The sequence below is a fragment of the Suillus fuscotomentosus genome, assembly GCF_016647785.1.
Source record: "Suillus fuscotomentosus strain FC203 chromosome Unknown F5891scaffold_37, whole genome shotgun sequence".
NCBI classification, from domain to species: domain Eukaryota; kingdom Fungi; phylum Basidiomycota; class Agaricomycetes; order Boletales; family Suillaceae; genus Suillus; species Suillus fuscotomentosus.
In genome coordinates this window covers 466384-481668 of record NW_024539549.1, presented here as the reverse complement: position 1 = coordinate 481668, position 15285 = coordinate 466384, and the positions used below count along the sequence as shown (strand labels likewise).

At 47.0% G+C, this 15285-nt stretch overlaps 5 protein-coding genes across 5 annotated transcripts; 1 reads left to right on the top strand and 4 right to left on the bottom strand.

Moving 5' to 3' along the window:
* Positions 1-281: 281 nt before the first annotated feature.
* On the bottom strand, positions 282-794 carry F5891DRAFT_1042381 (uncharacterized protein; the record flags this gene model as incomplete). Its single annotated transcript, XM_041362103.1, has 3 exons — positions 282-469; positions 533-575; positions 626-794. Coding segments are annotated over 3 exons (287 nt in total), but the record flags the coding sequence as incomplete, so codon positions are not given.
* Positions 795-5466: 4672 nt separating this feature from the next.
* On the bottom strand, positions 5467-9392 carry F5891DRAFT_1042375 (uncharacterized protein). Its single transcript, XM_041362102.1, has 15 exons — positions 9284-9392; positions 9099-9230; positions 8937-9049; positions 8798-8884; positions 8012-8749; positions 7618-7960; positions 7507-7567; positions 7319-7459; positions 7233-7264; positions 7093-7182; positions 6870-7043; positions 6509-6815; positions 6384-6459; positions 6294-6334; positions 5467-6244 (listed from the first exon to the last, which is right to left on the bottom strand). The coding sequence occupies exons 1-15, from the start codon at positions 9360-9362 to the stop codon at positions 5617-5619; spliced, it is 3042 nt and encodes a 1013-aa protein (XP_041224357.1). The 5' UTR covers positions 9363-9392; the 3' UTR covers positions 5467-5616.
* Positions 9393-9556: 164 nt separating this feature from the next.
* Positions 9557-10931, bottom strand: F5891DRAFT_1148019 (P-loop containing nucleoside triphosphate hydrolase protein; the record flags this gene model as incomplete). The annotated part of the gene is made up of 3 exons (XM_041365060.1): positions 10430-10931; positions 10253-10378; positions 9557-10201 (listed from the first exon to the last, which is right to left on the bottom strand). Exons 1-3 carry the CDS (start codon positions 10532-10534, stop codon positions 9557-9559), a joined length of 876 nt encoding a protein of 291 aa, XP_041224356.1. The 5' UTR covers positions 10535-10931.
* Positions 10932-10991: 60 nt separating this feature from the next.
* F5891DRAFT_1148016 (peptide chain release factor 1) lies at positions 10992-12542 on the top strand. The gene is made up of 6 exons (XM_041365059.1): positions 10992-11202; positions 11256-11360; positions 11416-11856; positions 11908-12015; positions 12067-12156; positions 12210-12542. Exons 1-6 carry the CDS (start codon positions 11011-11013, stop codon positions 12501-12503), a joined length of 1230 nt encoding a protein of 409 aa, XP_041224355.1. The 5' UTR covers positions 10992-11010; the 3' UTR covers positions 12504-12542.
* F5891DRAFT_1042365 (SPX domain-containing protein) lies at positions 12543-14647 on the bottom strand. The gene is made up of 6 exons (XM_041362101.1): positions 14354-14647; positions 13923-14299; positions 13395-13872; positions 13036-13340; positions 12895-12974; positions 12543-12841 (listed from the first exon to the last, which is right to left on the bottom strand). Exons 1-6 carry the CDS (start codon positions 14432-14434, stop codon positions 12699-12701), a joined length of 1464 nt encoding a protein of 487 aa, XP_041224354.1. The 5' UTR covers positions 14435-14647; the 3' UTR covers positions 12543-12698.
* Positions 14648-15285: the final 638 nt, after the last annotated feature.

The following is a 15285-nucleotide window of genomic DNA, read 5'->3' as shown; positions in this document are numbered from 1 at the left end:
CTCCTACTACACTCGGACCCTACTTGGTTCTTTCGAGTTTCCCCAAACCCTGCAGGGCCTGCACAGCCAAATTCTTGGAGTTCGTACGAGTGAACTCAGATGTGTGCGTGTCACTTTTAGTTTTTTTCTTTATTATTGTTCTCCCAAAAAGTGTTCCCAAGAAATGAATACACGGACTTGCCCAAGTTTGAATTCGACTCTTTGAGAGACTGACAGGTCGAGATTTGAACACCCAGTGTCTCGCGATGCTTAAGACAATCGATTGTCACAAACTAGTCAATGCAACACAGGCATGAAGAGAATTTTGTAGCAGACGAAATCTACTGATATACCCAACTTTCTGCAAACCAATATTCCTCCTCTCGTCGGGCTCATTCCACATCACATCCTGCTTTTAGCATTCAGGGTCATTCTTCTTTGACAATTTCGGACACTTTGAATCCCCATCCGCTACTAGCCAACCGTCATCCTGATGGCCATCCAACGTGTCAAACGAGAATGATGAGTCGCTCAGTGTCCAGAAATCACGTACCTTATACTCGCAGGTCACCGAGTCACCTTTCTTATCCATATAACTGCCAGACCATCAACCACTTTTCTCGATGAAGATGTGAGTGTGGCTTACCCGCACTCTGTGTACCCGTTTTCGGACTTCTCATAGTTGCTGACTAGCTTGTAGGTCGTTGCACTATCGACTCCGTACAACGTTTCTTCACACGCTGCGCATCCTGCGTTGACGCCAGCGAGGAAGGTGAGTAGGGCAAAAATAGTGAGGCGGGAAGTGAACATCATGGAGCTTGTTGCAGTGAGCAATGCAAAGCCAAAGCGTGCAGGTGTTTTATAGGCAGATACTCGCGATTTTGCGAGATTTTCGCTTCTCCTCGGGCTATTAGCTGTTGCTTCGCTTCTAGCCTTCTACTAAGACATTCGATTCTAAAGAAGAGTCAAAACCTGTTTTGAACAAGCCACCTTTCAAAGATGCACTGCTACTGTGTAGCTCACTGGGATGGTTTAGTAAACGCATTTACATTTCACCTACGGCAGTGTACTATAATGTTAGGAGGAGACACGTCGGCAAAAATTTCGCTTGTCCGAAAGAGGTTTGATGCTCATGTGAGCTTACGGTGTTGGTGATCTCAGCAACGCGATTGGTGGAACATACTTATTCGTCGAAGTAGGAACTATGACATATATTACTTGAGCGGAAGCAAAATTATCTCGAGAAGAGACGTCATAAATTCAAGATGAGAGGCGAGCGACACGAGAAACGAAGCTAGTAGAAAACAACATATATCTTAGTCTCAGGAAAGAACACGAATTATGTACCTAGTAGAAAACAATATATCTACTGCTTGTTAACAAATAAGAATGACAAAATGATAACGAGGGCTCACATCTCGGTACTCAGTCTCGGGGAAGAACTGAGATGTTCGTACGGTTCTGTTCGTAGTATGCTTGTTAGCTTAGGCACGAAAAATATACGTATCAAAGGAAAGTAAAAATATCAATATGCAAGAGCTCGAGCCAACGTCAAAACGTCGCCCGTTTGTCCTACATTTGGTTTGCGCTCGCATAGCCTCACTCTTTGAATCTTGGATCGTTTACACTCTGACATAAATTTGGCTGTTATAAGTTATATTCTGACTCATTCGTGTCTTTATATGACGTACCATCGGTTACGGTCTATTCGTGATCGACCTACATTTCGTGAGTCACAGGGTCAGACGGAGTAGTGGGATGTCTTTGGTGATCCTACATCTAGGACAACGAAGTTCAGGCTTGAAGCTTGAATTCCCTGTGAGACAATTAATCCCCATGCGAGCAGATACCCAGTGTTTCACGTACTCCGAATTGCAGCGGCTGCCTTGCATCACATTCCCTGTCAGCATCGGAAGTCAGACAGTGGTCATTCATGGACAAATATTAGAACAAGTTTCGTGACTCTGGGTGTTTCTTGTAACGTGCTCAATGACTCCGGTCATCGGTCAACCGGTCACATCATAATATATTGTTGCTCAGAAGATCTGCTGCAAAACATTATACGACAGCGATGCGATAACCAAAATTTACAAGCTGGTAAACGGAGAAGAGCAGATAGATATTATCGTGACCCACTGGGATTGCGCAATAGCTCCCATTCTTCAATTTCATTCCACCGTCGTCATGTATCCTGAATGGATTTACGACAGAAAGCCTGAGAGTTTCGTACATTCGCGCCTTTACATGGAAGGCAAAAACACCATCGAGGCACTGATGAAGTACACAGAGCGGGGATTCAAATTGTATGTGGAGCCTTTCAAGTTGTGAGAGCACGACTGCACCAAAAGCATATATTGCTATATGAACCACACGCGGCAAACAGATGTTTCACTGGAACATGGACAGCGGACATTATGACCATAGGAGTGGCGAGGATAGCTTGCACGGGAATGTCAGTCGTGGTATTGGGTCACGGATGCATCGGGGAAACCTGGAAGTAACAGAAAGTCGAACTACACTTCGGTCGCAGTATGATGCGAAACAAAGAGAGTAATATATGGACATAACAGTTAAAAGAGAGAAAATAAACAAGAAGGTCGGAAGGGTACATATGAAGAATCTGCCCAATAGGGTGATGATTTGTAAGAATGGCAAGTACCGAGATGCCACGATTCCAGAGAAGAAAGTATTTTCCTGTTCTCAGGTATGCACTAAGTTGTGACATCGACTACACGCCAATGGAGTACGTGTCAAAGACTTCAGAAAACATACAGTACATACACACTTACGATAGAAAGCCGGGAGTAAGCCCCCCGCACTCGAATAGGGCTATGTCCGACATAGGGTCTATGACCCCAAAGGACAATAACATTGATTTAAAAATAAAAAATAAAAAAGTTGTGACATGAAGCCATGAATTTACAAGAGCTATCATTAGAACAATACTGGATTTCGAAATTGATTGGAAGGTTTTGCCACCAAGAAAGGCCGTCCGCAACTTGTCAACTCGCTCCAGGCGCCTGAAATTGTCGTTGATCATGAGGGGGTATGCACCATCTTGCTTTAGGGAGACTGACGGTCTTCATGTTCTATCGAGTTCAAACTAAGTCCCATCTCCACGTGGAGTCTGGACTCTATGAAATTTCGATGCGAGCCTGACAACAGCAGATCTCTGAATCATAGAGCCACGTCTGTAGATATCAGATATCGCGTTGCCACGGCGCATTGTGTTGCTCCGAGCTATCGGACGTACAGCAGATGCATGTTTTTAGATTAACCGCCCTTTATTATCTAGTACCTATGTATAAGAGCGAAGCGATAACTTCCAGTTTAATACTACCTGACAACATTATCCAGATCTATCCTCAAGTGCAACATCGAATGAAGTTCATCTCACTCACCACTATGATTGGTATGTCTGCCGCAGTACTGGCGGACATCCTGACAGACCCCAGCGGGGGGCCATGCGCACAGCCAGGTGAATACCTTTAGCATACCCGTGTTATGATCTCAAGCCGCATACTTATGGGTGCCTGCAGGAAAGCTTGAGTGCGGAACACTCGCGGGTTATAACGATGGCCTGCCGTTTATATTTTGGTGCTTGTCAACTACCCAGACCATCGTAGTCTTGGGCGATTGCTCATGTCCTTCGTGCTGTACTGTCATCAATGGAGGTATGGGTCCCGGATCGTACTCCTCTTGCACATAAGAGGCACGCTTCTTGCTTGCCGTGTCAAATAATGTCATAGTGATACGTTAACACCGAAGTAGGACAACCAAGACATGTGAGGAAGACAATAAAACGATGATACACAGATACCTTTCTCCGACACAGTTTGCAGTGTCCAACCTCTACTAAATAACGTCAGTCGAATCGTAACATGGTTTTTGAAAGATGAAGAGCCGATCTATCCTCACTACACACTCCTTTTGACACAATCAATCAACAGCGAATAAATACATGTGACACCACAAAGAACTTTTGTATACTACGGCCGGGGCAGCACTTTGCTTGCCTGAGTTGCCTCAAGGACGCAGAGATAGATTGTAAGTGGTAGCATATTTCTGCAGTACATCCTGGAAAGTTCAAAGAAAGGAAATAAAAGTGATGTGAGTAAGAAACTCGGCTGGAATACCGAGAATATTGGCAGTACTTGCTTCGAACAATTCCATCATGGTCAAAGTTAGTTCGGCTGTTAGATCGTCTTTCCGGGATAAGTGCATATAATAGCAAGGAAATTCAAACGGCTTCAGTTGCGACCGCAGAAGACTCCGTCTGTGATGTAGTAGCACTCAATTTCAGAACTGCGAACCCAAACCATTTTTTTCGAGGAGATAGCTGATATTCTCCATCATTTTTTCTTTATTCGGTGCTGTATTTGATTGACAGATGAAGTAACTTCCATGACCTTGCGAACAAGGTGATGACCCAACGAGGGAGAACCAAATGTCGCATCCAACAACTTCATCCATCCATATGTCCTATCGACGCCAAGGACTCGAAGTATCATGCAAGTCCCTGCGTTACATGTTCAACATCATGCATCATGTCAGACAAAAACTCAGAAACACTTACCGCAAGACGGGAAGGATACCTGCCACAATTCATCAACCCTCAGCAAGGGACACATACCTGTGCAAGTCATCAGTACCAATGGCTACACATAAGCCGCCTTGGAGGTCACCTACATAACCAACACAACAACCAGAGCAACAGTCCTGGTCCTCCGCGCAGATTTCCAAGTTCCCGTTGCTAGTGCATTTGGTAGTAAATGCTGGAGGAGCTGAGGCGTTGACGCCCATCAAGATGGAACAAGCAAGGATAATCAAATAAGAAAGCTGCATGTCAATAGAGGTTTGCTGGGTAGGAGTGAAAAGACAACTTGAGCGAGAACGTGTAGGGATTTTATACACGGGCAGAGCGACTTTACAAGTCTTATGTCGAATTGATATATAGAAATCCCGCGTACGCCTGACGTGACGGGCCGATCCTACAGGTGAACGTGTCAATAGTGCTAGTGAAGAGGATCAGCGCATCCTGGGGCATCTTGACCTGAATTGCGACGAGAAATTGATTGCTGCCTTCAATCAGTGCATCATGGCACGAATAATTGTGTGGTCCGAGAGTGCAATGATAGAACTGGAAATCCTTCATAGAGTGAATTGCGTGATCCCCTAGGTTACGCCTCTGATCGTGTTCGAGAAAGGCCGAACCAAAACGCTCATATCATAGGGCTCACATGAGGCTCTGCAGGGTACAATATTGCATCCAGCTTTTGCTACTGTACGCAAAAAATGTCAGAAGATTCCTGCTTGTTCAAAGCATCGCGACGTGCCTTGATGCTTTCGGAAACACAACCATCTGAATAACAGTTGACCAGTGACCGGTACCCGGTCCAACCATGTGCTGATCAGCAAGAAGACTGACCTTATTGCAAGGATTGGGGTGCCGGGTTGCCGTAAATGGGGATACAACAGACGAATGTACGCGTCTTCACTCAAATGTCGTTTCCTTCTTGGGGGTTACATTCTTGAAATATACTTATAAATTCCGAATATCTTCACAACAGCATGTAAGGTAGGAGCACAATATGACATATCGGAAGCAAATCTAGGATGAGGTAAATATGAATGTGTTCAGGTCGGCAATGGAAAAGACCCAGGAATTGTACGACGACGCTCTGGGTGATGGTAATATGTACCATGCCGTCGCTTGCTGGGCGAAGCAAGGGGTGTGGACAGTGATTGACCGTTCGTAGCTAACAAATTCTCTTGAGATGCGTTGCTCGGGGTGTGGACTGCCTCAGGCGTCGGACTCATAGTCCCGTAATCATCGTCGGAGTCGTCGTCTATCAACCAATCACCATCTTCTGGCAACATGATAACACCGGAAGCAGGATCGAAGCTCAGGCGGTGATTAAGGTTGCTATGCGGTTGGGATCCTCGTGCCGTGCGTGTATCTACCCATGGGTTCGAAGGTCCAGCCCGATCTGGAGAGCGAACACCATCCTGGTTCTCAGAGGCACTCATGTCGGTAAGAGTGCCATCAGTAGCGGGGCGAGATTGCCGCGATGCTCGAATCTTTCCTCGTAGCATGGTGTAGCGGTTACGTAGGTTGAGAACGATGCCTTGGTTGACATATGGAGATGCTCTTGACCCTCCTGCACGGTGCCCATTGACAAGGGTTTGCCCTTTCTTCAACGGAAGCCAAGGCTCAGGAAGCACACCAGTTAGAGCAGGATGCCCGTATCTTCGTTTGCCGGTGCTAAATAAGGGATAAATACATGGCAATTAATCGAAACAAAACAACTCACTTCAACACGCCTTTATACCAATTAGCCATAGGTGGTTGCGACTGAAAGAGAAGTAAGTCAGACGTTCCTTCCGCATATCATATTACCTACATAGTCTGTCCGCTCATCTTCTGGAGCAACATAGAGCATGTCGTCATTTTGTGCGTATCTCCGGCGCATCAAATTACTGAAAATAACTCTGCATTAGGGTCCAGCAGAAAAATTATAGACCTTACCTCTGCGACCACGTCACTGGATGTCCCTCCCGCAACCTCACTACATCTGCTGAATCTTCGCCACGCTCTACCTCGCACACAGAACTGAGACACACTGCGCTGCTGAGAGGCTTGAAGGTCTCATAGATGTACCAGGACCAGATTGCGGTACCTGCAAGCAGCGGAAGAAGGAGGGAAGACATGATATAACATTGCCGCAAGGTCAAGATACCGATCATAAACGTCTGGAAAATGATTATGCCCCAAATGAGCCTGACAAACGTGAGGGGCCATGCTTGGCCCTGAGATTCGTAGGGCTTATAAAACACTGGACCAGCGAGCTCAGAAACGTTTCAGCAAAAGAGAGCTTGAATCTACTCACCAAACAACAACTTGTACTTGTACACGACGTAGGCCATTCCAAAATAGATTGCGCCGAAGATAACGATCAAGGGCTGGACGACGCTGTACAGAATAGTGACAACAAAAACAAGAATCGCTTGAGGGTATACGACACCATAGTTGATCATGGGAGGGGCATTCAACTCAGCGAAATCTGCTCAGACCAAGGATTAGATTTACCATTAACATGCGGTAGTGCTTACCTCGAGGTGTACGAGTCCTGAACATGCGTGAGACCATCCGGGGTATTATCACCCCCAGATTGAGCAACTGGAGCGGCATGATACCAAAGCCTGTCGTTCTAATTCAGCACTCTCAAGTACAACTAAGATGATGGACCCACCTTGAAGTATAACATACGAAAGGAAAAAGTGCCTATAAGACATGCCTAGATAAAAAGCTGCAGATTACAAAGATGCTGCCACTTACTTTGCCCTTCCTTGTTGGAGCGCTGTAGCTAGCTTTTCTGGGATCTTCGCAGGCGAGTGCGCGAGATCGCGCACCAACTGCCAGTACGTGCTTGCCATAAGGAAGATGAACACCACATTGATGAGAAGGAACAAGAAGTATCTTTCGAAGTCTTAGAAGTGGATTTTCTGCAATGGAAATGAACTGACTTCCGCATCAGAGAGTATTCAATCAAGCTTCGTGCTCTATACCCCTGAGTATACGTCAAAGCTAGTAATGCCAATCGTAAGCTGAGCCAGATGTCTGGTAAGACAACACACCTTCAAGGATAAAAGGTAGAAGTGCGTTCAGCGTAATGATGGCGACGGACGGCAATGAATTCTGTACGATGGCACGTATTCTGTCGTTGCCATCGATGAGTCTGCCAAGCCAAGGCATCACCTTCTTGATCTCCTTGTAACTCAGCAGACTCGCAAGCGCGGTGATCGGGAATATCCAGAAGAATAGCAGTAGTATTACACAACCAATTACAAACATCTCACGAGCTAAAAGGTTTCCTGAAGTGTGAGTAATGTTAGACCAAACGATGTCTCGCGGTTCAGGGGCTGGGCTGGTTTTTACTTCCCCTGGGTCACATGAATGTGCCACTTGCACAGCAATTTGCTATATAGCAATTAGCGAAGGGCTATCGGCATCAATAAACTCGACGCTTACTGCACTAGACATCTTCTCGAACGTGACGAAGGCGACTTGCGTTGCCTTTGTTTTCCCGATACGACGCCACCTCTTGACTTTCTCGTCGGCCTCCGTAAACTTTGTCTCGAGGTACTCGAGCGCATCAACTTTTCTGGAGAACCACCCTGGTCTTATGACAGGACGCTGGCGATGGGGTACGACGAAACGTCCCTGCTGATTTTCTAGTAGCGATGGCTCTCTATCCGAGAAGGGGGGGATTACGTTCTCGGACGGGTCGTAGGATTCCACCACGCTTGGATTTCCCACGTAATTCGTCCATGCACTCTCCAACTTCAGTAATGCTTTTGTCCTAAGGTCAAGAAGGGCTTTCAGGGTACCGACTTCCCTGCAGACCGTCACGCTTTCAACGCTGAGCCCCATGTTTTCAAAGTACTCGGCGAGAGCCCGCTCGGACCGAAGATGGTTGGGCAGGTTAGTTACGATGACAGTCCTTCCGGGAATAGAATGAGCCAGTTCGAGGGAGAACAACTGACGTGAGCGAATGAAGCGACGATAGTTCTTATAAAGGAACCGCAACGCCAGGAAGGTGAACAGGTACGTGAAGAGAAAATGAATCGTCAGATATGTGTTAGCATCGCTGATGAGGTCGAGCCACTCCCGTCCAGGCGCCATAGGGTCGTCATTAGAACTGGTGGTGACCCATCCCGGCCAATCGTTGTCGTCTTCGTCAGTGCCTCCTCCGAGGCCGATATTATGCTACGAGCAATATGAGCCGGTGTTTCTTAGACATGCGGAAATACGTACATTCAAGTTAATGGGCATAAGGATCGTAACAGCGAATAAAGAACAAACGGAAAAAAGGTAAAAGGAAGTCTTGAAAAAGCTAAGGAGCTGTTTTTACACGTGAGTGATGTCTTTGCATACGCATTTACAGTAAACTTGCCACTGCAGCATCCAATCCAACAATTTGCAGTACAGTATACTCAGACACTTTCATAGTTGGAACAATCCATCCAAAAAAGGCCTGGTGAGCATGTGCCTCGTGCGGGGAGAAGTCTGAAGGAGATCAATTCTACTACTACCTAGTAAGAACGGAACAACATACCTTTCAGCATCGTTCTTGGTGCAAATAACAAAGGCCATCGCTTGCGACAGTACGAGAAAATCAGGAAAGATGAGAGTCCTATGGTGGAAGAGAGTAAGATTTGTGTCGTAAACCACGGACCCTCGAACTTGACTACAGGTAGCAATAGTGTAAGATTGATGAATTTGCTTCTGGTCTACACTTACATGTCGGAGGTGATCCTGGCGGTAGTTCTGGCTCTTCGTCGCCAACCGCATGGACCAGGATGGACTGCATGACATCCATGAAGTTGAGTAAGAGGTGGTGCAATGTGGCTGGACCCATCAACGAGGCAAAGCTTGATTCCCATAAATGGGTGTTTGGCAAAGGCCCCGGAACCAAATAACCGCTCCGACTTGTACAAGTTACGTCATAAATCCCTCAGACGGACAACGAGCGAGATATATAAATATATATAGCAAGTCTACAAACACCAAATCTCATCTTGTGAAAGGTAAACTCCTCTGGCGTCGTGGGCGTCGTAAACGAACACCATCATGATCACATAATTCGGAGATTTTTTCGCAAACGTCGATTTTTGACTGGTAGCGGCGATCACGGTAGGAGTCTCCGGGAAGCGTACATACACAAGCATGGGAGTCAAACCGGATCCCAATGCTCTCCACAGTTTTCCCATTCCTCCGCCACCAATCACCAGCTTCCGACAGGTCATCGACGCATGTCACAGCAAGAACGACTGGGATTTTCATCCCTGAAATCGCCGCAGCGAAGGTTTCGTAACTGTGACGTACTGCCCTGGTGGCCCTTGACCCACGCACACAGTAGACTAGAAGATGGAGACCATCTTCTTGAGACATCTTCGTCAAGAAATATTTCAGCTTTTTGGCGGGAGCCACATCCGTTGGTATTGACCCATAACTTCCTCCACCGAGACCCACTGTATCGTGCAGAGTGTACCTCTGGCCACGTATTTCGACCTCGTAGGCATGCTCTTCAGTGGTGCAGGGAAGGGCGTCTGGGGATATTGGGGCGATATCCTCGCCTGCAATCAGGTTGATCAAGGAGCTTTTACCGACTCCAGTCTCTCCGAAAATTACGATATTCTTGCTGGTTACTGGATGACCCTGCTCAAGTATATTCACTTTAGAACGATCTATCGCATGTCACAGACTCACCTCAGATTTTGGTTCGAGATCGTCAGCGAACTGATAGAGGTCCACACTACGAGAGCGAGCTCGATTAGTCCACCAGGTTTCATTGGACCGGTCAAGAAATCGTTCAGACATGACTTGAAAAACGGCCTGTCATTTTTGATATCCAGCATCTCCAGGCGAAATCGGACATGACCTTACCTGATTGTTAGTACTGAATGGTTCAGGGACAGACGGAGCGGGAACGTGGGTCAGATCCTGAAGGGTTTTATAGATAATCGGGGAATCTCCGTGCAGATCTTGCATGCGGCAGCATAAACTCCTAACATGAGATAGACATATCAGGTGACGGCTTCTTCGTTCAGATATGGATGGAAGCAGTGCCACTCATGAACGTTTTTGAAGTGCGGGCCGTGATACAAAGTTCAAAGGTAGTCCCCCATAGGCAGACCAAATAGAAGGAAGATGATCTCCCCCAGTGGTCAAGGGTAAATCGATGTGACGGTTCTCGCCTACAGAATCGCTGCGTTGAAGGATCAGTAAAGCCCCAGGATTAAGAAGCTAAGGACAGAAAGCTGCTTGTATTTATAAAATTCATAGCATACCAGTACAATAGTGTTACTATGTTCCAAACAGCAAGCCTAAGACTGTTTCGATGAGTATGATGGAGGTGTGCTGTGAAGTTTGGAATCATCCGTTTTTGGAAGAAGGTTGTTTGCCAAAACCTTCTAATCAAAACAAAACCTTTTTGAGAACATGCTCAGTGACTTTCATGAGTCTTCATGTTTCGCCTTCTGTATCGCTGCCATAGTCCATTAAAACCTTACCGGCGTTTTTTTTCTAGCACGCGTACATACCTCGCAGAGGTTCATCCTACTTCCTTCAACGTCATCCACGAAATTGAACAAGATGGTGCTCGCATCCTTCAGGCTGTGAGGAAGCGCATCAAAGTCAGGGATGAATTGCTAGCAAATGTGAGACTACTACTATCGACAGCAGTATGAAATATCAGCTCAGTATTTGTTAGATGTCTGAGGATATGTCCTCTCCAGAGGACATAGCACGTGCACGTCAACTCAAAGAATTAGAACCCTTGCATGAAGCATGGTCGAACTGGACGCACGCTCGTCAGGTTTGTGACATCACATCCCATCGCTGTTGGCCCTGGCTCAATGCTACCACAGTAGTCCTTGGAAGAAATACTACCCCTCATGCAAGATCCTGACCCAACCATGCGCACCTTAGCATCGGAAGAATTCACCTCCCTGGCCCATACCCTATCTACCCACATATCCACAACGTTTCCCTCTCTTCTCGTTCCTCCATCATCTACGCGTGACTTACATGCTCTGCTGGAGTTGAAAGCCGGCGTCGGTGGGTCTGAAGCAGCTCTATTTCTGTTGGACCTCCTGCGAGTCTACGTTCGATATGCTGGTTCAGTCGGGTGGCGAACAAGTGTCATACAGAGCAGCGAAACCGAAAGCGGAGGGATTCGCGATGCTATCCTCGAGATTAAAGGTGAAGGAGCTTATGATGCACTGAGGTGGGAGAGCGGTGTACATCGTGTGCAGCGCGTCCCCGCAACGGAGTCAAGTGGGCGGACTCATACGAGTACTGTTGCGGTTATAGTAAGTATCTAGTAAATTTGATTGGGTTATGGGTAACATAGCCCTTACTAGGTTCTGCCGCTGAGCGAAGATGCCGAGAGCATCAGCGGGAATGATGAACTTTTCAAAATGGAGGATGTGAAGATCGAGGTAATGCGTGCACGTGGTGCAGGTGGACAGGTGGGTTTTTTGATTCCATGCAGAGTAATTGACTTTGACCATCGTCATCAGCACGTCAACAAAACAGAGTCTGCAGTCCGTCTCACCCATACACCCACCGGTATCACTGTTTCCATGCAAGACGAACGCAGTCAGCATCAGGTAACCTACACTCGTTTGTCATTAAGGGGCATCTAACATATAATTTCGAATAGAATAAGCGTCGTGCTTTTCAAGTCCTTCGTGCTCGCCTAATGGATGTAAAGCTTTCACAAGATGTCGCCCACCGTCGAGCCACTCGCCGGAATCTGGTCCGCACCGCGGATCGCAGCGAGAAGATTCGAACGTATAATTATGCGCAGGATCGCGTGACAGACCATCGAATCGGTCTCTCTCTCATGAACCTCACCAGCTTCCTGGAAGGTGACGGCGTGCAGGATTTTCTGGATGCCTTGCGCCGAAACTGGCAAGAAGAAATCATGGAGGATGTTGTTGGAGAGTCTGAATGAAACACGACACCTGCTGTCTCTTGTCATCGCAAGCACCTCATTATCATTCTGTTTAAATAGAAAACATAATACAACTATATCTAAAATGCATGCAATCCCGCAGGCCATCGCATTCCAATATAAATAGTGTACCATAACACACCTCTCGAGCCCATGTCCAAACTGTCCAGACAGGACTGTCGTCCTGTTCGTGATTTACATCACTCGACATCCTCCACTAAGACCAAGCTCTTCAAGCTCCTCCTTTGCTGCCTCGCGCTCGTTAGTACTCAGCTTCACACGCGACTCCAGGGGAAACCAGTCAGCCATAAAGTTCAAGAGAGCATAATCAACGTTGGCTGTGAGACATAAGCTAACCAAAAGCACAATGAGGGACGAGCGGGGGACTCACTGCGGTCAGCCTTTAGCACCGTAGGGGCCCTGCAAATAGGGCAGTTCGCTTTCCCGAGCTTCTGAAGCTTCACGAGACATCTATGACAGACCAAGTTAGTCCATTTGGTCGTACAATCGGCTTCAATAGTCATGCACTCACCTTACACAAAATAAATGGCCACATGCAAGTCTGATTGGCTTGAACGCGAGACTGGTACAGATAAGACACGAATAATCGTCGACGTGAGGCACAATTGGAAGTAGAATTTCGCCGATAGCTTGCACGAGGAGTCGAGGCAAAGATACTGGGGACTGCCAAGGCGACAAGGCCAACTCCGTTGAAGGTGGAGACGCTGGTAATGGTCCGTTCCAGAGTGGAAGAAGATAGGAAGGAAGGGGTAATGCAGTCCGCTTCGTATGCTTCTTCAGAATCTTGCGGGTAGCCTCGGCATTCGCAAATTGGAACTACATAGTAGAAAATAAATATCTAAACAAATCGACAACAAAAATCACACTCACCCTCTTTAAATCCAAGATAAAAAAGTTCATCCGCATGAAAACATCCAGCGCATCCTTGCTTCCAGCCAGCTTGAGCTTATTTCTCTTCTCCTGCATGCGTTTTTCAAACTGCTTCATGCGGGTCTCTGTTTCCTCGACACTGCGTTCCCCACGAGTTCTCTCCCCGACACTCTCGAAAATTTCACTTTCAACGTACATCTGGAATATCTCTCTCCATGAATATAGATCTGTATTTCGGCTGCCAGAGCTGGGTCGCAATGTGGCAGCGTTACTGATGGCCATCGAATAAGTCGAGAAAGAACGTGCCGACGAGGAGGTGGGACGTGCTGTCGCACTAATAGCATAAGCCAGACTTTGTAGCGTAGATGTGAAACCGCCATGCACAGTATTAAGGTGTTCAGCGAGCGATGCAAGGGCGGTATTTAATAGCTGAAAGAACGCGGTATCGGACCGTAATGGTATGATAAGATCGTGGGTGCTGGGTTCCAAGCTATCAACAAAAGCGCACCAAAAACACATCGGACGTACTTCGTTGATGAATAACAGATATCCACCAAGGCCTTGTTGCTCTCTAGCGTTTGGGAATGAAGCTGTAGAGCCTCTAGGATGCTGTCCGATGTGGTCGTGTGACCAGATGCAATATCTGTAGCGTCTGTTGGATGCTTGATTGACAGCCGGAGACGAGGTTCAATATGAGAGGACGTCCCAATAAACTCGTAGACTACAGTGGCATGTCGTTGGTGATCACCATCGCAATCAGAGACTCGATCACACTGCTGGCGTATTTCCTCGATCTGGGCAGTCAAACTCGTAGGATTCTGTTGTTCTAGCAATTGTTGGAGCACAGTGGGACTGAGACCAAGAGAAGAGAGTTCTTGGACCAGTTGGTTGATGAGTCTCTTGAGCTGTCAGATGGTCAATGCTACCGGCGTCAAGCAATTAACTACCATCACACTTACTTGGCGGTACTGTATGGCGTTCTCGCGTAGCTCTGGGGGTAATGTTAGCAGCAGTTGCGAGTATGTCTTTGAGAAGTGCATTTCGTGTTAACATGCTATGATAGTAGCTGATAGTAGTCTTGAATCTTTTGAGGCATGGTATATTGATCCGTGCCTGTAGATTCCGAATATTATGCCAGTGGCCCGCGAAAAATGACAATATTGTGTCAGCTGAGCTAATACAGGCAATTACTACCCTGGACCTGCTTGGAAATAGTAACCTCAGCCTGAGAGGCAGGCAAATACAAGGTGGACCTTCCCATACTGGAGCAAAAGAATGAAAAGCTGAGCTATAGTAATATATACGGAATTACATACATATCATACTTTCTCATAGGTGTTACAACGTCGGGAGTAATAAGTATTGCGGCAACTCAACTCGGAGGCGAGTCCGAGTCATGCACATGAACGATCTATGACATGGGTGCACCTGGGTGGTATCCATACTCAATGCGCGGGTACAAAGTAGCACTCTGAAGGCATGCGGGTCAGATTATTACAGGTGTGGGTGTCAGACAGCGGCTCCGCTTGAGCACGGTGCCGCTTCTTTTTTTGAGACTCTGAAACAAGAATCAAAGACACCATTCTTTTGCAAGTGCGTGTATTCACTGCTGGCGACTCGGGCGCCGAAGACGGGCCTGAAGATGAGTTGAAACTGCTCCTCTGCATGGAGAACCAACTCGTTAAGTTATGAGAGAGGGTGACAAGTTGACAACTAGCCGTGCAGTGCGCCGCACATGTCGAATTAAATATCTGGAATTGATGCATCAGTTGGTAGCATGTTGATAGGCTCTGATAATACGAGGACCCGGGCAGCCCTCCCTACATGATGAATCGTCGAAAGTATCAAAGGAAGGCTGCTGTGTTTGAAGGCGGATGCACTGCGAGACGGG